The following is a 27,901-nucleotide window of genomic DNA, read 5'->3' as shown; positions in this document are numbered from 1 at the left end:
ACACTCCATAGCCGAGCATCCCCCTGCCCGCACTCCATAGCCGAGCATCCCCCTGCCCACACTCCATGGCCGAGCATCCCCCTGCCCGCACTCCATAGCCGAGCATCCCCCTGCCCGCACTCCATAGCCGAGCATCCCCCTGCCCGCACTCCATGGCCGAGCATCCCCCTGCCCGCACTCCATGGCCGAGCATCCCCCTGCCCGCACTCCATAGCCGAGCATCCCCCTACCCGCACTCCATAGCCGAGCATCCCCCTGCCCGCACTCCATAGCCGAGCATCCCCCTACCCGCACTCCATAGCCGAGCATCCCCCTGCCCGCACTCCATGGCCGAGTATCCCCCTGCCCACACTCCATGGCCGAGTATCCCCCTGCCCGCACTCCATAGCCGAGCATCCCCCTGCCCACACTCCATGGCCGAGCATCCCCCTGCCCGCACTCCATGGCCGAGCATCCCCCTGCCCACACGGACCCGAGAGAGGGGCAGCCGCAAGGAGACACCCCGGGCGCATCGCTGCCCTCCAAGCATCTCCTTAGTGATCCAATCAGTTCCCCCCGGCTGAGATGGGAGAGTGAAAAATTGCAGCTATTAAAGATTCAGTGAAGGAGCTGCAGGGGAAAATCACAGAAAGATGAGCAAGGTCTGCGTCCCCAGGTGTTCAAAACCCAACGCGAGTTGTATTGTCGCAGAATCACAGAATGGCAGGTTGGAGGGGACCCCAGGGATCATCTGGTCCATCCTTTTAGGTAATCTATCGTTTAAATGAGATGGCCCAGTACCCTGTCAAGCTGAGCCTTAAAAGCATCCAATGTAGAGGAATCCACCGCTTCCCTGGGGAGATGATTCCAACTGTTCTTATGGTGAAAAAAATGCTTCTTCTGGAATCTAATCAGAATCTTCCCTGGCATAATTTACACCCCTTACCCTTCATCTTTTCCATGTGACCACTCATAAAAGAGAGTTTCCATCCTCTTGGTAGACACACTTTATGTAGTGGTTCGTGGTAACAAGGCCTCCCTCTACGCCTTCTCTTTTCAAGTCTGGACAAACCCAGTTCTCTCCGCTTTACTCCATATGGAAGGTTTCCCAATCCTCTGATCACCATAGTGGTCCTTCTCTGGACTTTCCATCAGATTATCACTACACTGCTTGTAGTGACAGGATGAGGGGCGATGGGTCTAAACTGGAGAGGGGCAGATTTAGACTGGACATAAGGAGGAATTTCTTCAGTATGAGAGTTGGGAGGCCCTGGCACAGGTTGCCCAGAGAATCTGTGGCTGCCCCATCCCTGGAGGTGTTCCAGGCCAGGTTGGATGGGGCTTTGATCACCCTGATCCAGTGGGATGTCCCTGCCCATGGCAGGGGGGTTGGAACTGGATGATCTTTAAGGTCCCCTTCAACCCAAACTATTCTATGATTAGGATGCAAGAGGCATTTCCACTGCCTGGCAAACTGGGTTTTGACTACAAAAGTCCCCACAAAAAGTTACAGTGGAGATGAGCTGGTGGTGGTGGAAACAGGCTGCAACTCATAGAATCATTAAGGTTGTAAAAGACCTCTAAGATAATTTAGTCCAACTGTCAGCACACTCGGGGCGTTAATGTCAAAGAAGTCAACAGCCCTATACAGTCACCAGCGGGAACAGATCCCACCCCTGCCCCAGAAGTCCACTGAAGGCCTGGGAAAATGCTTCCGTTAGCACGAATATGCCTTACACTGATGTGAAAGAGCTAGCAACAATTTCCGTACGACTTACAAAGTCTTGTGTAAAACCAAAAAAAATGCAACTCTACCAATCATAGATTAAAGGACTCTGGATAAAAACCCACTGCCTGCTACTTAGCATCTCCTGACCCCAAACCATCGCTGTTGGTGCAAAAGTTCAATAGAGAATTAAAAGGAAAAAAAAAAAAAAAAGAAAAAAGAGAATCAAAGTCCTTAGAATTGCATACTCAAAGCATTGAAGTGATTCAGACAGACTAAAAATATTGTAAATAAGCAGAATTCTAGAGCTTACAGGATAAACACCAATGCCAAAGGGCTGACTCCCTCTGCTCCCCGCACGTGCAAACCCAACTCTATCCACTGCCAGCAGGATCTTCATGGATTTTTCAACCACCACTCCTTTCCCTTAAAAAGCCTTTCTGGATAGAAAAGGAAAAACAGTTCTTCATTTCACAGGCTGTAGAAGTCCCAGTTCAAGGGTGAAAGGAAGGACAGAGAGAAAATTGCTTTTTCCCTTCCATCCAAGTCAAACATTTGAAATTTATTCATCCCAGCTTTTAATTGCAGCTTGTACGCGGGTACTGCTGCGCGCATTACAACACCAGAAAGCCTTTAGGAGTTTATCTCACTGCTGCGTTCACTCTACAACCAAACAGGAACTCAACAGGCAAAATCCACAGCTGGCATAAACCACCCCAGCTCCCTTCAAGCCAGCAGAAACGTGCTCGCTGGTCGCGTCACTGGACTAGGCATTTCCTCCAGTTGCATCTCCTCCTACAGCACTCCCAGCGCTTGGGATGCTCCATCCAGGGCACCTCATTGAACCAAGCAAGGATTCAAATGAGAGCTGTGAGAAAAATCTGTGCACTTCCATTTCTCTTTGTTTCAGAAGAACCTTTTGGTTTTGTTGTGCTTGGCTCCGAGTCACTGGTTTTATCTTGCATTTCACACTTACGGAAACCCAGCCAGGCCCATCAAAACTTGGACAAGCTGCGAAGTTTTACATTCTTTTAACCGTAAACCTTAAAGCAACTCAGACTTTTATTTCACTCGCGGCTCAAGTTGGAGTGTTTTGTGACATTTGGCCAAGCTGGCTTGAGTTTTCCATTTGTGGCTTCATTACAAAATCCTAATTCCAGAAGTGTAATTAATACTTTTATTAATAGTATCTGTAGTAAAATATTATAGGACTTAGCAGAATGGCTCCAAGTGTATTTTGTTGCCCAGCAGACTACACGTGGTCCAAAAAAAGAGATCTGTCCTTTAATCCAACTTGCAAAACCCGTGTGCTAACAATAAAGCGAGGGCTTTTGGTGACAAACATAGTAACCATTTCCCAAGCTGGCTCCAGAGCTGCTTGCTATACACATTACACTAGAAGCCCAACGGGAGACACAAAAACTGTAATAAATCACCATTTCTGCTCCCAGAAAAGAAATTACTTGCTCAGCGCAAAACTCCACAGTTTTTGTTGGAGGGGCCCTAAGGGGCTACCTCGTCCCAGCCTCACTCCAAGCAAGGCTGGCTCAGCTCAGGAGAGATCAAGCTGCTATGGGGAAATGGGGAAATCTCCAAGGAACCCTACAGCCTCTGGCCTGAAGGGACTTGCCTTCGCGGTAGATCTGAGAACAGCATTTATAGGTCCTGATCTCACCAATGTTACTCTGTGCTCCTCGATGCCCTTCTGTTGGCATTGTAACACAACACCCAGCAGACACCACGCCGCGCTGGTATAGACCACAACTTTCTCATTACAGTTGCCAAGTCTAGAAGCAATTCTGATGTCCTTTTCCAGAATTTTCTTGTCTGTCCCAAATTATGAGCTTTAGAGTTTGGAGATTAAATGCAACCGTATATAAGCTGTGCCACCTGCCAGGTCCAGGCAGCACAGAAAGTGCCGCAATGTTTTTGAAGGACGAATTGCCCACGCTTTGCCAGTTGGAGTAAGACTGTGTCATCCCTCTCAGCTGGATTTCAATGGGACCAGAATTGTGAGAAACTGTTACACATGCTTGTTGTGAAGCTCAAATGTTTTTATTCACATAAATGAGCAGAAGTTAGGTTAATAATCTGAACACACTGACAGATGTTCAACAAATACTTGGCATTGCTGCAGCCAGAACAAGAAAGAATTAAATGCTATCTTGGAACAGCCTGCGGAACAACACAACCCGAAGCAATAAAGCTCTTGTACCAGGTTGGACACAAACATGCAGAAAAGCCAGGCTCTCTCCTAGCACAAACCCAAGATGGACCATGATAAAACAAAGCATTGAGTAAAGGCCTTAAAGTTTTGCACCTCATTATAGATAAAGACTGCACTTCCAGTGCAAGAAAATGCCACACGAGCTGGGGTGAGGAGCAGGCTGCTCTTGTAACCGAGGGAAGGAAAGGGGCTGCCCTCATCTTTATAAAGGAAGAAACAAATTTAAGCCAACGCCTGATTGTTTCTTTTCCAACTCAAGTTCTGTTCCAGTTCAATCCAAGTGCAAGTTCTGAACACACCCATGGACTCCTACTCCCCTCAAAATGTCATTATTCTATAAAGACACAGGAGTAGTAGGAATGATAAATTTGGGGGAGCTATGCCATGAAGGCATTCTGGTCAGATAAAGCCAAGAGATATTAAAGTCTCACTCAACTGTTAATGAAACAGCTCTGGGAACACCACGTGTGAGAAGTGTCATCAGGAACAGGCCCTCGGTTTGGCTGGGCAGCACAGCTGTTCATACCCACGGTTTCTGCAGTTCTTGGTAGGTTTGAGGCACCTACATTGGAAAACTTCGGATAAAGACATTGTTTTGGGTTTCTTTCTGTGTTCACACTATTCAAAAGTGCAAGAGAAACAGTATGACTGAAAGCTTGTATGTGAGCTATAGTGTAGGAGGAGGTAAAGACCAGAAAAATGTACGTGAAGATTTGCCTCTTGTATTTGCAGCACAGTCAGTTCAAACACTACTGCACTCCTCCCCTCTCCCTCTTTTTTTAAGGGGCAGCAGACCTGTAGACATTGAAAACTTAACATCTCGTACAAATGAGAACCTGTGGGGTTTGTCCAGGTGATCTCTTACCACCCACCCGACTGCAACTCCAGATTTTCCCTTCCTGAATAGCAGAGTGAAATCAGTAACGAGAAACAGATTTGGACTACATGCCAATAGCCACAGAGGCAATCTAGACCCTAAATCTCATCAGAAGACTTTGACTCCCAAGTACTTTCAGTCAGTTTGGCATTGGGACTTGGTTGTGGCACTGAAAAGCTCTGGAAAATGAAGCCCATATTTGCAAGAGAGTGAAACTGCCACAAGATGAAAGCTGTGAAAGGGCTCACAGTGAATTACTTGCTGCAAGTTTTTGATACACTTAAGGATGCTGGAATTATTGGCATACGAGAGGTTTGGTAGGACAGCATGCAAATACACCTCCAGCACTGCTTCTCAACATTCTTCAGCTCTTAATAAGACGCAAGCTCAGACTATCAGAGGCACCGCATGTTTGTAGAATGTTACCAAAAGATTGTCTCGCCTTTAAAATCATAGAATCACTAAGTTGGAAAAGACCTCTTAGATCATCGAGTCCAACCATTCCTATCTGCCACTAAACCACATTCCTGAGCACCTCCTCTAGTCATCTTTTAAATACCTCCAGGGATGGGGACTTGGTTTACACTGTTCTGATGACTTCACACAGGAAAAAAACATTTTTTCATTCGATTGTAAGGCTCTAAACTGCTTAAAACCATTTAAAAAAACTATAAAACCCTGTGAGTGGGGAGTGGGCAAGAAGAGAAGGGCCAGGACAGCGGTGAAACAACGCTCAGGAAGACTTGGGACTTGTAACCTCTTTGTGTCAATAGCATCATTTTACAAGTTAAATATTTCTCTTAAAGTGCTAATCCAATCTAAACAAGGGTTTGATTCTAAACTAAACAAACCCCACTTTTATTAGTATTAACCGAAACACGCAACGCTAATTTCCGCAGGTATGCACTAACGAGAGCAGCTATGCTGCTCTCCAAGACAACGGAGGAAGGATATTAACTTGAATTTCCTTTTTCAGGGAAAATGCACTGTATTACAAAACCGCAGTGAGGTTTGTTAAAAAAAATGCAAACAAAACAAAACAAACCCCAAAATTTCCTACACATCAATGCTTTTAAAGAGTCTTTAAAAAAAAACTCCTCTTGCATCTCCACTTGTGATTCAATTTGCTGTCAAAGGTCATGAGCTAAAATATACAGTTTACGCTAAAAGCAGGAAGTGGGCTAAGTAATTGAATAACATCAGGAAATGGAAGAATACTGCCATTTTCCTAATGGATATAGTACAAGGTTTACTCTCTCCAAATTGAATTCTAGGAGCTACTGTAGTAAGGGGTTTGTTTTAATTCAGCTTGAATTTTAGCCTAGAAGGTTTCAAGAAGAACACGCATGCAATCAAAAGGACAAAAATACCAGAGCAGCTTTATTTTCTAACAGACAAAGGTGATCATTTCTGCAGGAAAGAGAAAAGCCTCAGCGGTGTCAGACACAGAACTGGTGTAGCGGGTTGGCTGTCTAATATATGTGGGCTGGAAGGCATTCTACTAAATCAGATCTCCAGATTTTTCATGAAAAACAGATTTTCATGATTTAAATGAGAAAGATTTAAATATCACAAGCCTTGCATTGCTATCAATAGGTCGGGTCTCTTTGCCCCAGTGCCTTGTTACGATCTCTCACAGTTCTGCTCCAGGAAATGCTTTATGATCGCTGTAAAATGCTACGCAAGATGCCACACCGCTTGCTGCTTCTACAAACAGCACACCCACAGCAGCACAGTAACAGCACGCCAGTAATCATTACAAAAAAATGCATCATTATTACGAAGAATAAAGTTTGAGGGGGGCGCTTTCAGTATTTATTGCGTACTAAACACAGGTTTCATTTAAACATCGAAAAGCACAAGCCTTGATACTGAAAATAATACCTTTCCATCACTGAAAACACCCCAATTCTTACAGGAAACATCAGACTGCAAATTTGACTTCAAATCTTTCAAAAGTGTTTTGTAATGACACCCCTGCCACCCCCTGCTCTGCGTATCGGTGCTAATTTATAAATGCCGTGCAGCAATAAGGTAAAGGTTTTGCGTTGCTTCCTGACAGACGCTCTCCAGTCATTCGACACAGCACTGGGTGTTGTCGAACCCCCCAGTCAGCTCTAACAGCGCTCTCTACTAGAAATTATTAATATTCATGTATCACGCAGGTACCGAACCTTTCATCTGAAGATCTCCAAACACTGCGCAAATCCTCTGATTAAATCTTTATGCCTTGATTAGGAATTTGTAGACAAGTTCTTTATGATTAAACACGATTTACATCTAAGACGAAGGCATGGAAACGAGATTGTGACTCACCACGGGGCACACATCTGTGGCCAGAGGGTAGCGGTCCTGAGCCCCAGCTCCCACCCTGACAGCGGGACCCAACGTGTGATAGTGTGATTCTCTTGCAGGGGGTCGTGTCTTGACGTCAACTGATATGGAACAAAGGATGCGGCATTTCCATACAGAGACAGCTTTTTCCAAATAGTAAGAGCATTTTCTTTAAATCCCTGAGTTGAGTTGTAGCTAAAATGTTAACACAACAGCGCCTGCGCTGAACAGAGTAAGTGATGCTCGGGCTGGACCAGAGTCTGGAGCAGAACAGCTGGAACAGCTGGGATAACCCACAGCAATCGAAGGGCTAGTGCACAGTAACAGCCTTCATGGGCTACGGGTAAATCCACATTTCTTACATCTTTTACTATGGCACAAGAGCTACTGAAACTCCACTCCTTTTACGAGGATCCCCTCTCACAGGCCCCCCTTTATCATCACGACGATCGAACACAACTGATCCCAAACCTCGCGAACTCGGAGCAGCTTGCCATCCAAGTACAGCTGTTATTTGACAACACAACACTAAGGCATCGATATCTCCTCGTTTCCTTCTTCAGAACCAAAGCCCAGAGCACTTGTCTGTATATTTACTTATTTTCTTAAACAGAGGAGCTATTTCCCTTCACCTAGCAAGCCCTATTGAACAAGTTCTATAATTAACATCAAAGCAATTTGAAAGCTGCTTGACTTGCTAAAAGCCAGTAAACAAGCAGGAAGCAGTAAGGTGCTTTACAAGAGAAGAACATGTGTCAGGGGGAGGGGAGACTATAAAACATTAAACAGATTGATTAGTAATTTCAACAGAATTTCTATTTTTATCAACACTCTGTCTGCTTTGGGCGCTTGATTTTTATTTTTACTTATAAAGTATGATTTTTTTTTTGTTCAGCTAGATCCAAGTAAAATGCGTGCAGAAGGAAATGGCGAGCATAGTCAGGAAAAATAAAAGAGCATCATAGATAATTTTCATGCACTGAACGTTTGCGGCTTCATATGGCAAGGATAAAATCTACCCGCTTTATGATTAAAATATTTTTATTAAAATCCTTAGACAAAGTCAACAGGAAATCTCTTAAGAGAAAAAATATTAAACGTTTCCAGCTCTACACCCATTCTCAGCTTTACTATTTTTATTAACTGAGGGACCTGAGGCAGGGGGAGGGTTAGCAGGGTGTGCAGGGCTTAGGTCTGACTGCATTTGGGGAGTAAACTTAGGGCTGTCTCTCTCTTCTTCCCCTGCTCCTGGAGAAATCAGCTGAGAGAGAGGGAACTCAATTCTTCTTTGAACTCAATTCTTATTTCTTAAGCACGTGGGCTCTTGCGTCTCTTGTAACTCCAGGAGGGAAAGCAAACGAGCATACAATACACATAACTTTGAGGTCACTGATTTAGCTCTCTAAAGACTTCAACGGCATATTGCTCTTAATAGAATCTAAATCACCTTAAGCCTGCAAACCAGTGATTTTCCTGCATCTCCTCCCAGTGTGTCCTGCAGGATCTCACAGTGACTTTTGCAGTTGACCTTCTACTGATTTTTTTTTTTTTCCTTTTAGCAACGGTAACTTTGACTTAAGGGTAACCCACTCATTTCTGCTCCCATAACCTACTGTATTTTAATACTGAGCAGAGAAAACTGTTTCAGGGAAAGGTCAGGACAGAAGGACGAGTGTTTTAGGAGTCATGGTCTTATGTAGTAATGGCCCTACCGCGTTCCTTAATCAGCAATGGAACTCTTTAAATTATTCAAGAGTACAGCAAGCTCAGCATAAAAATAAAGCTGTCACACTTCTGCTAGTAACAAAGGAGGCTCTCCTAGTGCAGAGAATTCATGTACTGTGCAAAAGGGTTAAACACAGGAAATCAAGTCTTATGTTTCAAATTTCTTCCATTTCAACAGGTTTGGGCACAAACAACAATCAAAATGCTTTAATTTTATAGAAAAGCAACATTCTAACTTGTGAAACCACACAAGTAGAGAATAACCTCCTCAGGGTAGAGGAAGATGATCAATATTTTTCCTGAGCTTTAAGCACAGGTTGGTTCTGCTGAAATGAAACCAATCGCAGAAGGTTCAGTGATGGACACAGCCACTTCTTTCCGAGATGCGGTGCAGCCTTTGGGGACAGAGGAGCTTCCACCCTCCTGCCAGGCTGAATTGGGGCAGGCTTGAAAACTCCGCAATGGCACCAGAAAGCACTGCAAGCCATGAAAGCAATCCTGGCAGCTCAGTATCTGAATTTTGCACTGCTTTAGCGTAACAGGCTGTGGTAATTCTTCCTTTTTACTTTCTGGTTCAAACAGATCTCAGCCAAAGAGCTGCTGTTCGGACCTGGGGAAATTACAGCCTCTCCTCTTCAGAGCAGCTGTAAGCAGTCAGCTACAGAGCAGAAGTGCTGCTTTTAGTTTACAAGGAGAGAGGAAAACATCCTACTTACTTAATTCAAGGAATTTCCTCTTTCCCACCCTGACCTCATCATTGTCATCTTCCCCTTAGAAAGACCAAACCGGGGAGCTTTGATCAGGCGAAAGTCCCTCTGAGTGTTGTTCACTGACACTTCCGAAGCGTCTCCCCACACCGTTTTCAAGCACACGGGTCTATGGCCCTGAATCCACGGAGTTATAGCACTCGGGAGCTGCACCGAAGGTTACCAAAGCCTAAATAAGAGCGGGTAGACAAGGTGCTTAAGGATATGGTTTAGCGGCAGAGAGGCATGTCTGGACTCAGTGCTCTCAGAGGTCTTCTCCAATCAGGTGATTGTACAATTAAATGATCGCTCTTACACCTCTTCCCTTCATGAAGGCAGACTTTGTAGGGAAAAACGAGAAGATTTCAGTAACAGAGTTTCCACACTCCCGTTTGTTTCATAGTAAATTTGAGGCTGAACTTTAATGCACAGGCAAACCTGCAAGTCAGAAGTCCTGGCTTAGATTTAAGTTATTTGTAGAATAACTAAAAAAATATGTTCAGAAGTGTTGTAAGACTGCTTTTTTTAAATTCAAGATAGTCACTTCACTATACTGCCTTATCTCACTTAAGGTAACGCTTAATTTATCTCTAAGTGTTCTCAGCTGAAATTAATTTTTTGCTTAATTTTTTATTGGTAACTCGATCAGGAACTTTTCAGACAGCAATTGATTGCATCGCATATTTAAAGGATGCTTCACTTCCTAATATGTCACCTTTAATAATCATTTAAGTTTTCAATTAAAATAGGGTGCCAAGGTTAAAACAAAAAAGATAATCCTGGGAGACAGTAACTCCAGGGACAGTGCTTCTTAAAAAATATTATTCTCAAGATACCTAATTGATTAAAATAATTAGGTTAACTCCAAAGCCACCGCTTCTAATCTTTTTTCAGTCTGGGTTTGCTGGGGTTTTGGACGCAGTGATGAGGGGCGCGCAGGGGCCCTTTCTCCCAGCAGCATCCCTGCTCTGGTGACAGGGTGGTGACATCTCTCTGGCAACTGTGTTTCACAGCTGCATAAACTGGAGCCAAAAGACGAAGTGAGATGCAGCAGGGCAGATCGCAAAGCAGCGGTAAAATTTATGTGAGAAATAAAAACATGCCAGGATTGCTCATTTTCTTACAAGCCTGATCACCTGCAATGCAGCAGCGATGGCAGGCGAAAGCAGAGGAACACTTCTTCTGCCACATCCCAAGTGTGATCAGCTGCCTCCATCAGCTTCAGGGAAACACGGGAGATCTTAATACCCCACTCCTTATTCCTGTTTCTAGGCATGACCCGAGCTGTGCCTTAGCTGTATGAGTCCTACCAACCAGAACTAACATTATCAGAATTATTTCACCCATCACTATATCACATACTAACACTCACATTTGAGTCCTGCTTAGCAGACAATTCACTGCCAAACAGCTGATATTTTACCCGGAGTGGGTAAACGCCAGGTCATAAGCAGGTTTTAAGCTTATATTCTTCTCCATGTACAAATGGGAGCCCTCTGCACCTACACCAGAGCCTGGAGACAGAGGCTGCAAATGCCCTTTAGCCCTACAGGAGGGTCCGAGCTGGCTGCTCAACACAGTAGCACAGAAACAGGATCAACATAGTCTACTATTAAACAATCACCGTGGCGCTGAGTCTGCCATACAGGCAGTGTAATAAAAAATAATAAATAATAAAAATAATAAAATAAATAGTAAAATACCTGGAGAGAGTCTCTCTTACCTTTCAGCATCCATATGCATTCACAGGAAAGGGGAATGGCAAAGCCAACTGTTCCAACTTCACCAGCCCTGCAGGTAAAGCCTCTCCGTGGTGAAGCCATGCAGATGCCATGGGACTTCCCAATATGTATTTTTAACGTATCTAGCAGGGATAACACCCTTAAGCAATCTATTTGACTCATGATTACTATTTCAAACACAGGCTCATACCCAGACAAAAAAGGCGCACTTTACATGGCAGTATCTCCAGAACAATAACATTGCCAGATGGTTTAATACTGAACAGAATTAATTTCACACATGATGTTTTCAAGGTGTTAAAATATGTCACAGCTTCTGCTAATAAAACATCTTCCTCTTCCCTCCTCCTTTTAAGAAAGCGCTACATTCCCACCAGCCCGTATTTCACATTATATGTGTTTTCAATTCTGATAAGGGCAGCTGATTGCTTACAAACCTAATTACAGTCAAATGAAAGTCTTTCAGAACCATCATTAGCAATTAGGACCTGCTGGATTTGCAGTGTATCATTTAGAGAGGTATAATTCAATAGCTTATTGAAAAATTGCAGGTGAACCTGGTGATTAGAAGGGGAGGAACGCTTGTGACACGTCACTGCAGGCAGATCTTCAGCGACGCGGCAGCGTCTGCGAGCGGCCGATCAATGCATGCAGGTGTTTGTCTCACCGTGCGTGGAGCGCAGCGACTCGCCTCGCTCGTAAAACGTGAGCCGCATCCTGTGGGCGTGCTTGGCTCTTTGAATGGTGCTGGATTTCACATTACGTCCCTAGTTTTATGTGTGTTTTCAAGGTATCCAAAGGGCCTATTCAGGAACTTCATTAAACCTGGGGGGGGGATGTGCAGCGCAAAACAACAGGCACACGAAGCAACACATCATTTTTCAGTCCTTTCTATAGAGAACAACAATCTCTTCTGTGCCCATTGAGCTCAATTATATATTATCAGGGCCCAGAAGTTGTTTGGATGCTGTCGAGCAGCTGGATGCCTTCACAGATGACGTGCTGGAGATGGTGACTGCGGGTTAAGTGCAGCTGGAGATTTCTGTGGCCTCTGATCGGAAGCAAAAAGCAGTTGGGAATCACAAAACGCTTGTAATTCAAGCATTGTTTGTCACCAACGGCGGTTTTTGAGAGGGAAACGAGAGGGACAACTGAATAGCAGCCCAGCTTTTAGACAAGCATTGTCTCACACATCCAGAAATCCACACACTGTGCATGTGTGCAAAATATGTGCGGTTCCCTTTCAAATATGAAATTACCAACTGACCAGCACAAAGCACTCAACTTTTTAACAGTGTGACAGTAACACTAGGGTAAGACCTTAGAAGACACAGATGATGTTCATTCACACAAAGGTCCCTCTGGGCACATTCCTCCATACACACAACCTTGTTCAACGTTCACACCTCAGCAAAAACACATCGCCCAGCCTGGACCTGTGTACAGTCCCACCACTTCATCCTTTCCCCACAGATAGGTTCCTCCTTCTCCATCCTGCAAAGGCTTCTCCAAACCCAGACCTACCTATCTGCCTTTACTCTCCTTCCACTCTATTATTACACCCACTCACACTGTGATTTAACCTCAACGCACAGTTACCTGCATACGGCCCTTTCTATACTTTCAGGGCTGTAATTTGTTTTTTTTTCACAATTTCAATTTATTTTTCAAATTAAATGTGGTTAATAACATTGACAAATAAATCTAAATAAACAATGCCCTTGCATGGCACGATACCAACAGAGCAGACAAAGTTTCACGAAACCAGTGCTCCTGCACAGTTTTGTTGGTTGCAGCGGTTGCTCGGCTCGACTTCAACCTTTCGGCACTGCTTGCACATAATCAAACCCTGCTGTGTAGGCTGCAACACAAACAGCAAACCCAGTAATTTCAGAGCAGTTGTTCCGGTGTTTTGAAATAAAACAAATAACCTCTCTCTTTCCAGACAGATTGCAAAGAAACGTGATCTCCATTCCCATTAATGCACGGCAGCGTCACTGCTGGCAGGGTACGAGCTGGAACCACTCCTGAGGAGTGCGAGTTTGTCGCGCACTCTGTGAGTCTATAGCAATGTTTCCTTTAGCCTCACAGACCAAATTAAAGCAAATGCAGCTATCGCAGCTGGCAAACCCCTCTGCTGCCCTGCCCCAGCTGTTTTCATGGACCAGCTTCCTTCCTGATCCAAAATCCACTGGCTGCCAGTGAAGCAATTCCAAATCCCAGAGATTCAAGCCCTTATCACACATTCTGGGTGTACGCAGTATTTCAAGGTGTCCACCCTCATGCTACATGAATGTATATATGTCTTTTTTCCCTTGCTGCTGCACAAAGAATCATAGAATCGCAGAATAGTTTGGGTTGGAAGGGACCTTAAAGATCATCCAGTTCCAACCATGGGCAGGGACATCCCACTGGATCAGGTTGCTCAAAGCCTATCCAACCTGGCCTTGAACACCTCCAGGGATGGGGCAGCCACCACTGCTCTGGGTGACCTGTGCCAGTGTCTCACCACTCTCACGGTGAAGAAATTTCTCTTTATGTCTAGTCTAAATCTGCCCTTCTCCAGTTTATACCCCTTCCCCCTCGTCCTATTGCTATGAGCCTTTGTGAACAGCTACAAGTTGGGAGTGAAACAAATTAAATTGTTCTCCATGGTTGCATTGAATCCTTGTAGCTGCTATTGCACTCCCAAAGCCCACCCACAATTTCATTTTCAATTAACAGCTCTTAGAAAAGCAGTAATGAAAGCAGTTGCTAAAGAGCACTCAGATGTCATTGAGAGACTGCAAACCCAAACTGTAAATAGCACATTGTAAATCGCTTGTCACCACAGTCAGCTCTCCCTGGAATCACACTGCCGGTGACAATCAAACCCATCTGCTCAGCTCCCTGGCCAATGTCACCACAAACCATACAGCTAACACCCACCGCCCGCTCCGCTCTCCCTACCTGTCATGTACAGGCTTGTCTAAGAGCACGCAACAGCCACTGCTGACTGTAAGCGTGATTAAACACGGATCGCACAGCGGTTATTCCACCCTCCGCACCCACGGTTTGCTGCACTGAAGCACACAAGCACTTCTAAACGAGGAACGAGTGTGCTCCAACTGCATCTGCAACACAACTAATGATGCGATACTCGTAAGCGACAATGACGGGGGATGACCCTGGCCGTGCAGATCAGCCACCAGCCCCTCAGCAGTTTCAAATTTAACATGTGTAGGTTCAGGGTGAAACTGCCAAGGAGATTGTGGACTTACTTCGGAGAAGGAAAAGCTTCAATACTTCCCTCCCTTCCCTTTAATTGATTGATGTAATGGACTATAAGGTTAAAGCTAATAGTTCACAGTGCTTGTAGGTGATGACTGCCAGAGTCAGCAGTGTATCTGGTTTTGCTGTTCTTCCAATTTTTCATTCCTGTCATTAGAATTTACTTCCTAATTCATCTCTCCATCATGAGTTTTCTTCCCTTTATTCATTATCTTCCCCTTATGTATTACCGGTTTGTCTTGCACTCACACGATATCCGGAGATAGGGATTTGATATTCTGCAAGTGTCTTCGGAATCATCCAGGTAAGGTGGAGCTCAGCGGCAGTTGGCTCTCGTATACATAGAAGCCAGCGAAGATACCGCTTGCGCGGCACACAGATTGCTGGTTTAGGAGCATATGCCAAAGGCAATCCTGTTCGGCAAGAAGGTGTATGGATCTCCCAGCAGGTAAATGAAACAATGAAGGAAATCGCATAAACATGGAATGGTTTTAGGTTAGAAGGGACTTCAAAAATCATCATGTTCCACCCCCCAGAGGCAGAGACACCTCCCACTGGACCAAGCTGCTCAGAGCATCACCCAGCCTGGCCTTGAACAGTTCCAGGGATGGGGGCAGCCACCACTTCTCTGGGCAACCTGGGCCAGGGCCTTCCCACCCTCTTTGTAAAGAATTTCTTCCTAATGCCTAATCTAAATCTTCCCCTTTCCAATCTAAAGCCATTCCCTTTCATTCTGTCACCCCACGCCCTTGTAAATACCCCCTCCACAGCTTTCCTGGAGCCCCTTTCAGTACTGGGAGGCTGCTGTAAGGTCTCCACGGGGGCTTCTCCAGGCTGGACAACTCCAGCTCTCTCAGCCCATCCTCATAGCAGAGGTGCTCCAGCCCTTGAATCATCTTCATGGGCTACTCTGGACCTCTTCCAACAGTTCCATATCCTTCTTAAGTTGGGGATTATACAACTGGACACAGGATTCCAGGTGGGGTCTCACAAGAGCAAAGTAGAGGGAGAGGAATCACCTCCCTCGACCTGCTGGCCACGCTTCTTTTGATGGCGGTAGCAAAAGTCAACATCTTCTGCTCTTCCCAAAACAGACACTAACTCAGTGAAGAGAAAGATGCTTCCCTCTCACTGTCAAAATACTCTCAACACTCCTTCCACAATCAAAACCCATTGTTTCCTAGCCTGCCCCATTCCATTCAAACCTTGAGGAATAAAAACTCATTAAAAACTATTTTAATATGTTTGCCACCTTTTTACTAGCTTAAAAATGTTCACTTTAAATTTCAAAAAAATGTTTACAGAAAACACATAAAATCATACCATCACCAATTAATGTAAAGGAAATTAAATTTAAAACACTGGAGAAATATTCTGATGAGTCTTATATTTGCTTAACGCCAACTAAAATTTCCTTCAGGCATTTAATAACCACATTTATAAAAGCTCACAAAGCAGAGTTCAAAAGTCTTCTCACTAGTAAAATATGAGCCTTCATTAACCTACAGTTTCACATTTTCAGGATTTCAATAAACCTGTAGGCATTTTAGCATAGTTGGATAAATACCTGCATGAATACTGCAAGGATTTTCTCTGAAAACTAATTAGCAGCCTTTCCAATAGCTCTGACTTGAACTAAATCTGTTTGACAAGGGAGCTTCATACCGTAAATCCTGCACGTGAGAGCTACTTGCAGCAGATAACAGATTCCACGGGAAGGCGCATCAGACAGGACTGTTAGCTACCACTAACACAATGAACACGATCGATGGGTATAAAACATTCCCCAATGGAGACAGGCTGCGGCCAAGGTCTTGTGCCAGAACGGGAATGCAAGCGGCAGCATCGAGATTGCATCCTGCCACCCAGTTACCCTATTTACAGGTGGCATTTTTGCCGCGGACAACAGGGACAAGATAGGCTGTTTATATATAAAATATATAGCCTTAGTATAGCAAGGACAACATATAGACCTCAAAGCACACTAAACTTTAACTGGTTTTGGATTCTCCTACTCTGTCAAGCACAAAACACAGCGGGCCCCGTTTGCAGCTTGTTGTCATCTGAGAAGGCTGACAAGCAACTTGACCTCCCACCGAGAGCCCAGGAATTTACTTGGATGGCCCTCGGGCAGCCTGAGCCAGTGGGATGTCCCCGCCCATGGCAGAGAGGTTGGAACTGGATGATCTTTAAGGTCCCTTCCAACCCAAACCATACTATGATTCTATGAATTCAATAGGATGAAGCTGAGTGGGGAAACAAAGCCAATGTCTACAGACAAGAGTCACTCTAGGCGGAAAAGTGTACCATCATCAGAGAAAATCATCCTCAGAACTTATCATTCTCCTCTTTTGTTCACAGTCTTCACCATTTGTCATGAAAGAAGACAGAAAATGCCTACGAGAAATACTATACGTAAAAGTTGTAGCCATGTCTTTTCCAATAAATTTTACAGTCTTTTCCATGACATCTTTTTTCTATGTCTAAGTGCCAAAGCCACTTGGATCTGTCAGCACCTAAACTGTTCACGAGACTAAAGTGTTCTTATCTAAGGAACTATACTCCTACCAAATGTATTAGATTTATATTGAGCAGGATATTTTATTTCCTCTCAGCCTTATCCCTGAGGAATTAAGCAGAGTACTCAGATTTATCAGCTAAAAGGAAAACCATTTTCCATGACATTTGTCAACTCAATACTTTCCAAGCCAGAGTGTATTTATTCTTAAAAACATAACCTCACAAATAACCTCCATCAGCAGCAAAGCTGATCCCTTCAGTGCTTAAAGTACTGGGCAGAAACGTTTCACCTGACAGTAGGCTATGCCAAAGGAGTCAAGGAGTGCAAGAATTTGGCTTTTCTGAAGGCCAGTTCCTACTACACAAAGCACACATATTTACCGTTTGACATACCAAAAGAGAACGGAGTGAATACTGTGTAGGTGAACACAGTAAACGGCCAAGGAAACACAGCACCCTTCAATATCTACTTATAACCATCGCATCAACTACCTGGAAGAGTTTCCTCACCTCCCTTTCCAATACAAAGTAAAAGTAAATTACAAGAAATACCTTTAATGTGTCTGATAGTGTGTGTGTACACTAGCAGTTTACAATTTGATTGCTTTGCTGAAGCACCGTATAATCTCTTATTTTATTTCTATACACTGTACAGGCTTAAAAATACCCACAAAACCATTTTTTTAATAACTACTGCAACTCTGAATATCAAAATGGAATACAAGTCAGCGTGCCTGTCATCCTCTATGTTCCTTCCATTTCCCTGACTTCACAAAACAAGCAGCAGTGAATTCCCACTATTTCCTAGAAGTTTCTCTGCAAAGCAAGTTAGGGTTGCACCAAACAACAACAAAGACACGTTCCATGAATATCAAACATCGCTATTAAACACATAACTTTGTGGTTGAAGAGTCATTAATATCACGCAAATTTATGTCAAAGCTGCCCTCCAATTTCAGTTTTGCGGACTATGAATCAAATGGCCATATAGGCACACGCTTTACTTCAAATGCCCAGCTCTAATTTAGTCTTTTATAGAAAAGGAACACACAACGGTTATTTATTTTAAAAAAATAAATCAAAACTGGGCTCTTTTTTCCTGAATCCTGCTCATCAGAGAAATCACATCATTTGTCCCATTTTTTTTCCTTTTTTTAAAAAATAGAAGAAATACATTTAGTGGGCGCAGAAGTGTAGAGCAAGCAAAGGAACACCATTGTTAGGAAGGTAGGACCATCTCGCTTACGGGCAGGTGATTAGTTATCCAAAAGAGCACACACCAGTATCACTGACATCCTACAAATGAGCTCCTTACACCATAATCAGTCTTAGAGCTTTGTCTCAATTAACAGCTGCCCCTCTTGCAATTACTTCACCTTGCCCTTGATGTTCAAGGGACTCTTATGCTCCTGCACACAAAATCTGAAGACAAGAAGGCACATTTATAGTGCAAAGTCAGCCTAACAGTGTAATAAGAGACATCACATTTGTTTGCCCTGACAGTCTCACAGCCAGCACACAGAAAGCCCTTCCAACCTTTGCACATCTATTTATCACATTGGCTCTAACACCAACACGCAGCTTCCTTTCCCACTCAGTTATCTCTTCCAGGACAATGGTACCACATGGCGTCCAAGAACCCAAAAGTAAAACAGTTCTGAAGGGATTAAAATAAATGATGCCACCAAATGAGAAATCCACTTCTACACACCACGTGCCAACAGCCAAAGTCTTCCTTTCCCACACGGATAACTTGTCTCCTACCTGTCTGAGGCCCTTCGGGATTTTCTTCCTCTTCCCAAGGTGCTGACAAAGATTGCGATCATTTTCTCGGTCGGAGCTGTACTGGTGGTGGTGAAGTCGATTCTTTTTCGGAAGATATGACAGCCCATTGGTAAGTGCTTCCCGTTTCTTCTTGGCGAGAGGATTCTGTCGCTTCTCCACGCGTTCCTGAGGTTTCAGAGCTACGTCCTTCTGCAGAGGGAGGGAGCAGGGGAAGGAAGAGAAGGAAAACACAGTGGTTAAGATATGGCTCCAATTTGGTTGACCTCTTTAAGCAGCAATGCCGGGTCACCAGCAAAGCATTCTCAAGGCAATGCTACAGTCACCAGGAAAGGAAAAAGCAGCCTTCACTGGTGCCCACTTCATCCAAAGGCAGGCAAATACAGAATAAAAGCTCTAAGGTGATGTGAGTGTGCAGAAGCAGCTACACAGTCCTTCAGATTTCGTATCGTCAACCTCATAATTCTCAAAGACATCTCATGTATCAACAGAGCGTGCAATTAAAAGACAGCACAGGTTTATAATAGTTAAATTATTTTTATTATTTCTTGTATTATTTCTTATATTTGACAAGGCAGGAGCACACCTAAATCCGGTTAGAGCCAATAAATAACTGACTTCAGTGCACGATTCCCTCAAGCCTGACCCAAGCAGATTTCCAGATGTCGAGGGGCATACGGCACACGATAAAAAATCACCGTTATTACTGACCCTTCTTCAAACCCCAGACTCAATGTCTGTCTATAAAACCACTCTTGTAACATAAACATGAGTTGTGTTGCTTAGCCTACAGTCACTGGATTTTCTTGCTGATAATCTGTAACACACAGAATTCATATTTTTCCTTCAAATAAATGTTACTTCAAAAAAAATTTCCAACATCACAGAAGTAAAGATGGAGAAAGAGGAGGCTAGAGGGTCATTGGGAGAGAAAAATTAGAAGCTATTGGAAGGGGGTAAATTACAATGCATATTGTGCATCTAATAAATCCAACCTGCTAAGTCACATCTGCTTCAGGAACTCCATGTGTAAGACTACAGTATTCCCACATAAGGAGCGTATTACACAAACAGTGCAATACTTGAGGCATACTCTACTAACATCCCTCGCTGCTTTGACCAAATGCCCTGCCATAAAGTCCAACACAACCCTGTACACCTTCATGCTTCTGTTTATTGTCACTGACTATTATAACCGACAGCAGAAATGAAATGGAGCTGTTGATTGCTGTGTCACAAAGATTCAGGTTCAGGAGTATATAAAATTCAAATTATGCCACCTTTTAATGCAAAAAAACCCCCATGCCTAAAGGCAAAAATCAGATTGGCTTTAATTAAAAAATGCTCCCTAAATGCCTATCTAAAACACAAGAGCTTCACAAAATTCATAACTGAAACCAATCACAAGATTAATTAAACTGAGGACTGTCAAAGTTCAAATTTCATATTTGGTAGGAAGAATAATTTTACAAGCAGTGAAGAATGGAGTTGGGGAACAGAAACTACAAGACACTTTTCCTATCTTGTCTTCCCCTCAGACACCATGGGAAATACCCCAAGCTTTTCTTCACACCATGTTTTCCATATCAGAATGTCAGGAGCCTTAGCCAAGCTCATGAGGAGAAAATCTTTAGCATCCTTAGCTACAGGACTATCAGTATCTGAAGAACATCTCTCTTCTCTAGTTCCTCCAGCTATTAAAACATAAGTAGCAGCACCGATCATTCACAGAATCATAGAATAGTTTGGGTTGGAAGGAACCTTAAAGCTCATCCAGTTCCAACCCCGCTGCCATGGGCAGGGACACCTCCCACTGGCTCAGGCTGCCCAAGGCCCATCCAACCTGGCCTGGAACACCTCCAGGGATGGGGCAGCCACAGCTTCCCTGGGCAACCTGGGCCAGGGCCTCACCACTCTCATGTTGAGGAAATTCTTCCTAATGTCCAGTCTAAATCTGCCCCTCTCCAGTTTATACCCATTATCCGCCCCCCGCCCCCATCCTATCACCACAAGACTTTATGAACAGTCCCTTTCCAGCTTTCCTGTAGCCCCTTCGAGTACTGGAAGGTCACTATAAGATCTCCTGGGAGCCTTCTCTTCTCCAGGATGAACAACCCCAACTCTCTCTCAGCCTGTCCTCGTAGGGAAGGTGCTCCAGCCCTCCGATCATCTTTGTAGCCCTCCTCTGGACCCATTCCAATAGCCCTATCTCCTTCTTATGTTGAGGATTCCAGAACTGGACACAAAACTCCAGATGAGGTCCCCCAAGAGAGGAACAGAGGGGAAGAATCCCCTCCCTCCCTGCTGGCCACGCTGCTTTGGATGCAGCTCAGGACATGGTTGGTTTCTGGGCTGTGAGCACACGTTGCCGGCTCATGTTGAGCTTCTCATGGCCCAGCATCCCAAGCCCTTCTCTGCAGGGCTGCTCTCAATCACATCATCCCCCATCCTATACTCCCATCCATGATGTGCTTTGAGATCTACTTGTGAAAAGCACTGCACCCACGCTGCGAGAGCCCATGGAGCCAACTCAAGGGAGGGTAAAGGGAGATGAATCGCTCTTCCGAGCACACCTTCTGTCTCCTTCCCAGGAAGGTGTTAGATGTAGCCACAGGCCACAAAGGCAGATTCTCCCATACTACAGTAACGATTTAACCAACTCTTCTTATCAGGAGCTTCACAAAATAGCGATTACAGCAACCAGAAACACACGCTGCCCTCCTGGATAATGACTGCACACACCTCACCCGGCCGCTCCCCTGCTCCGCCATACTGCGTGAAACTGGAACACTTAACACTGATTCCTGCAGAGTAGCTTCACCACAGGAAGAAAAGCCCTGGAATTACAACTTGTTCAATGCACAATATTGAAACAATGAGATGTTTTAACATAGTGCAGATCTGAGCCTTCAGGCAAACACCGCTGCACCGCCAATGATCAATACCAATCTTTATTCTTTCGAAATCAGTGTAAAAAAAACCCAAAACCCGATGCTTTATGAAAAGCACATTACAGCAGCGCAGGACTTCTGTTAAAACAGAGCTCATATTTGTAGATAGATTTGCTATTAAGAGGTTTCATTCTCAATGTAAAAGGTTGAAGGAGTGATGAAAGGGAAACTTCCCGGAGAAAATATTCTCCTAATGACTAAATAGCTTTTGTGGGATCCTTCCCCCCTCCTCTTCCCCCATCTAGAGCTCTAAACGAAATAGTAGCAGGCTTCTAGAAGCTTATAAAACGTCTAATGGGGTTAGCGCTGCCACCAGGAAATTGCGAACTCCTCTTAGCTGCAAAGACGGGGTAAGCTGGGTCACAGTTGGAGATGACTCTGGGCACGTCGGGGATCACCTCCCCCAGAGACAGCCCACGTTCCAGCCAACTGCACGAAGTTATCAGACACACCTAAAGCAACGTTCAGGTCATGTCAGATGAAAGAATCTGCATATTTACCTCCAGCGAAGAGGAGTGCCGGCAGCTTCACTAAGCCTTCTGCGAACTCTAGAACCCCATCTTCCCAAAGAGAAGGAATAATATAGAGGAATCTCCAAAAACGATTAAAAAAGAAAAAAGATCTCTGCAAACTGTGAAAACGGGCCTCAAATCCAGTTTGGTGAGTGGACTGACTGGAATTTCAGCAGAAAGACTGGTGTTCAGACAACCCTATTCCTCCAGCACAGCCATCTGCTTTTTACCAGCTGATCTCTGCAGAGAAAATTACAGAGTGTTGTGGGTCAAAACCTCCTATTACTGAATTGCATGGTAGAACCTCTCATTACTTTCAACAGATACATGATCTGGCCTTAAAATATATCAACGTATACAGAGATTTCTATATTAAATTCTACATCTGCAGGCTGGACTGCAGCAGCGCACATTAAAAGAATAAAAACTCAGACCCAGGTGAATAGGATGCATTAGAAACAGCTTCAACAGCGATTGCAGGGACTGTTGATTCTCGTGTCGGAGGGTGCCCAGTGCCATTTTGGACACACAGTTGGTACAGCAGCGCACGTGAGGCCGGGGAGGATGTGCACGGATCCTGCCCTCTCGAAAGCCATTGGATTCGGCAGAGGGAGCGCTCAGCTGGGAACCGTGGCCCTGCATAAATCACTTCCCCGCTTTCTGCCCTTTCTCCCTCATCCAATTTTTATCTTCCCGTTGTTTAGATAGGACAATAGCTGCACCATGCCGCGTGCTAGTACATTAGCCAGCACAATCTTAATTACAGACTTCAGGCATCATCGTGATTAGGGTAATAAGCTGTAATTACTCTAAGGTGACAGGACTGCACAGACCTTATCTACATAGATAAGGAGATGTAGTAATATTTCATGTTGAGACATATTTTTCAGCAGCTACCCATGGAGTCGATTCAAACTAAGCAGCAAACTCTGTGAACAACACATTCAGGCTTTAATGGAGGTTTTTCTCCTCTCCTGCCAGCATATAAGCCCACACATTATTAAAGAAATCCTGCAAACATATTAGGCATGGTTTAAAACCATCTTATTTGGGGATATCTTTCATCAGTGAAGTGCCTTAAATGTATCAGGAAGGTGACTTAAATGTATAAATATGTAATTACATGCAATTCAATACAAAATGGCATTAATATTTATGTGTACTGTATAATCTAAAAAAATTTCCATTTGTTTTATTTCTACAGGGCACATTAATCAGCTCGAGACCACTGCAGGTGCCATAGCAGGGAAGAGCCGCCCATGCTGAACAGACTCCTGCCGCGCCACCAACGAGCAGGAGGGCTGCAGAAGCCTGGTGGGGTGGCACTGCAACCATCTCAGCTCCAATTAGTATTAATGATGTCGATCCAAGCCCTGCATTTCGTGAAGGGAGGAGAAGCAGCCTCTGTGGATACACCAGATAACTTCTCTGGATGGAAGGCTTGAAGGACACACTGCATTCCCACCAAGCGTTAAGCTTTCAGGGAGCTATACCAGATTTATTTCCGGAGAGTCTGTCATCTTGCTATGTAAATGACAGCTCATTAATTACAAATCAGAGCCTCGGTGGCAGCTGAGCAGTGCTTCACATAGCTTTGTGGGGTACAGACCTCGCCCCCACACATCTCACCCAAGCGCCAGTCCCTCGCTGACACCCTGTCCTCCTGTCCTTATCCCGCAGCCAGCTCCCCTCTAACGACTACTTAAAAACCACATGTAAACAACAGGAACTCCATTCCACTCCTTAATTCAGGATTTTTTTCTATAGGATCTCTTGAAGAAAAGCACTGCCGCAAATGCAATACGCAGCAAGTGTAGAGCAGGCAGTCACTGGATGAAAATCATTAGGCGCTGCTAGTTTCAACCTTTCCCAATCACTGTGGGTTATCGTTGTGATTCCTGTATCACAAGAGCTTAATTTCCAAACTCACCCTGAACATGACTAAAGTAACATGCAACTTTTAACAATTATTTATTAAAGGAGATTACAGTGCAAATAACTGCAAATAAGCGCAAATAATTATCATCAAATAACTACAAACAACTCTATTTCAGTTATTTGCTCCTCAGGTCTTACTAAAGTCCACAGCAGCTTTATTTAATATAAGAACACACAGTTCACACCAATAATAAAATTATATATAAAGAAATAGAAGACGTTTGAAACACCTGGAATTATTAAACAGTTACAAAATGCCAATGCAATGGTGCGATTAAACCACAATTGGCTAGAAAAGCAAACCTGAATCAACCATCTTTCCGCTCTCTGCTATTCAGACATCTCAAGTCTGAAATCCAAGCAACCTTGTCAAATAAAACTTGTCAGAAAGGAATTTCGGGAGCCTTTTGTCTATTTTCAAGGTACAAGCAGTTCACATTTGATCCGGAACACTACTGCAGAAGGAAGAAGCCAATTAAGTAAGAAAAATACATTTTCACTAGCTACAAAAGTTGATTTGAAATTCTTTCCAAGTTACAGACACAAGGGGAAGGCAGAGGCAGCGCCTCAGCCCTGGCTGTCGGCTGCAGCCGTGCTTCATCTGCCGGGCTGTTACATGAGCAGCAGCAAGATGCAACCTAAGGGCTTCCAAGGAAAGAATGCACAAACACCGCTGCTGACAACCCTCTCGTCCCTAATCTGCTGAGGAAAGTTGTTATAGAAGCTTCACTTGCAAGAAATGAAGATGTCCAGGGGGTACAGCTGAGAGCAATACTGCAGCTTCGTTAGCATCCCACAGTAGGTATCGTTAGCCAAAATCCAGCAGAGCAACACACCCACACCCAGATATGCAAACTGAACCCAGACTCCCTCAGAATGAAGAAACAGTGCCAGTCTGAGGGTACTAAATTTGCCATCGCATCCGGGCAGTGCTTAGCAGCTCATAATGTGAGTTTTGTTACATCTGGGAAGAATTTCTATAGCTGAAGGATGCGCATGCCTTAAGACTTCCGTATCGCTCAAGTGTATTTCATAATTCATTATTTTAGTTCTGGCAGTAATAACAAGACTTAAAGGTCTGAAAACAATGCACTGACCAGTCCCTGCGATCTTCCAAAATCAGAAAACAAAACAATGGTCATTCATTTCCCTTCAGATCAAAGAGTTAAACACACTGTGTATTCTCTGAACGCACAATTAGTTCCTCAAAAGCATTTATCTCAGGGAAAAACTGCAAGCACTCTTAAAACAACACCAGGGAGAAAGGTATAAAGTGCAATGCTAAAGAGAAAAGGATTCAAAAAGTGTAGAAATTATGGCATTTAGGACACAAACGACTGGTGAAGAGAGCCACGATGTCAACTACAGTGGGTGCTGTAGCCCATCCACTAATCCCAGTGATTTCTTCAAGTTGCGAGACCTCAGCAGAAAGGTTTAATGTTGTTTTGCTTGTTTTGTTTTCATAAAATTACAACTCTTTGCCTCCTGCATCTCTCTGGAATCTGCAAATAAAGTGGTTCAGTGTTGTGCAAAAAAAGGTTGTGCAACAGACTGGAGATGAAAAGCCATAGCAGGCTGCGGGCCGCTGTGCCGTGGTTACAGATGAAGGCAAAGCAATACAAAACACAAGTTGCTGTCTGCTTGAGATATGTTTTATAAAAGCTCTTCTGTAGCGAAGAGATTGCTTTGATTTTTCATCCCGAAACCATTTGTTAACAATATCATTGATAAACAGAAGGTTCCTTTTCAGGTGCTGCCTATTTAAATTACACACAAAAAAAAACCCCTACATTAAAGCAACATTATTGAGGTTACGAAGTCAAGGACTTGGAAGTTATGAAAAGGCTGGGATGAAGGCTGCAACCATCACCTTAATTCAGGCCGCTGGTGCATACGCATCATGATACAATCTTTAATTACATGATCGCACGCTCTTATTTCCCCGTGCAGAATGGAAGGCATTCAGCTAATGAGGAGTTCGTTTTCTTCTCTTTGTCCAACGTGTGAGCCTGAAACTTGTTTACTTACACCCCATTCACACCCGCACAATTATTAATTTCCTCAAGGGCTTCTCTCTCCCTATCAGATGCTCAACAACTACCCATAACCTGTTCTACAGCTGTTTAGCCAGATGAAGGCATTTCACTATTCCCACTGTAGAGGTGGCAACAATGGTCCTGACATGCTCAGGTCAAAAACATCTGCTAATTTTAAGCACCCATTAGGAAGCACCTAAGGTTTGTTCTTTCAGAGAACTTCACTCTGCAGAGCATTTCATCTAACGAAGCACAACCTTCATCGATTCCACCAGCTCCAGGGAGTGTGGAGTACATACCACATATTATACGGACACAGATAATTCTGAAATATGTAGTGTGATGGCCTCCCTCAATGCCACATACTAAATACAAGTTGGAGGCAGAGGAAAATGGGGTTTTAACTACATCCAATTCATGGCAGCAAGAGGAATCCCTCCTGCAAGCCTTGCTGTGCACCTTTCTACTTCTGTGACAGGCGGCACAGGACGTAAAAGGGCTCAACAGAGAGCAGTCTCCGATTCCACAGTTAAGTTGAACCTGTTTGAGTAAAAGACTTCAGGATCTTCAAGAAATGAAGTAGGCCATCGTATCCCTGACAGTGGCATCACAATTCTTAAAAACACAGGGGTCAAATATAACAACTCAGACCTGGAGGAACTCGAATCCAGAGTTGCCCCTGCATAGACACAACAGGCTGAACGGAGACAAGGGATCCTGCACACACGTGCCCCACCCTTCAACTCAGCCATTAGGTTGTTCTACCTGACATTATTTAAAGAATATATGGCTATCAACTCTTTTCTACTTAAGTTTTCACACTGTTTATTGTTGTTAGTGGGATAGCAGTCACTCTTCAATGCGAGTAAACTGTGACTGCTTCTACTAACACACTAAAGTAATGCAAACGAAGTATTTTACTCAGCAAAATAAACATCCTCCCCTGGTCCTAAGTTCAACCATGCCTTTCTTCAGCTTACTGCATGTTCGGGTACAGACACTAATTCTCAACAATTTATGGCGCTTAATACTTCAAACGAGATCTGCGTTGTTCCTTTGTGATTATTCATACAGACTACGTAGTACTTTTTCTGTGCCTCACCTGAATAACTTTCTGACATTTCATTTCTGACATTTCACTACGTGCGTCTCAGTCTCATTGCATTCAACAGGATTTCAGTAAATCCTTAAACTTGTTACCCGATTTGAGACTGCTGATTAGGAGCGTACACTCACATTTTTACCTTGACATGATAAAAAGCACATTTAAAAAGAAATTTTATTGAAGTATTTGAATAAGAAAGATTAAAACTTACTCCTACAGACCAACTTTGATAACAGCAAAATGTAATGAGTCAAGATTTCAAAGGCACTCAGTTGTCCAAACAGCTGTAGCAACTTAGATGAAAGGCAAATGGACAGTTTTATACAACTGCATTGGGCTGGAGTGACTGTTGAGAATGAACGGAACAATGCCAGTGTAGATTCCAGAGCCACTAAACTGCTTTTCTTGAAGCTGCTCAGTTTTGTAGAACG

The 27,901-nt window shown here is 43.9% G+C and overlaps 1 protein-coding gene across 6 annotated transcripts in view; it reads right to left on the bottom strand.

Annotated features, from left to right (window-relative positions):
• The window catches only part of AUTS2 (activator of transcription and developmental regulator AUTS2), a 780,406-nt gene that overhangs the window by 550,451 nt on the left and 202,054 nt on the right, over positions 1-27,901 (bottom strand). For all 6 annotated transcript variants that reach the window (XM_054084892.1, XM_054084891.1, XM_054084894.1 and 3 more), the window contains exon 2: positions 18,911-19,120. In XM_054084892.1, coding sequence (XP_053940867.1) covers positions 18,911-19,120 — 210 coding nt within the window. The remainder of the gene's footprint in view (positions 1-18,910; positions 19,121-27,901) is intronic.

Source organism: Cuculus canorus, chromosome 20, assembly GCF_017976375.1.
Source record: "Cuculus canorus isolate bCucCan1 chromosome 20, bCucCan1.pri, whole genome shotgun sequence".
Classification (NCBI taxonomy): domain Eukaryota; kingdom Metazoa; phylum Chordata; class Aves; order Cuculiformes; family Cuculidae; genus Cuculus; species Cuculus canorus.
This window is presented reverse-complemented; position numbering and strand designations above follow the sequence as displayed.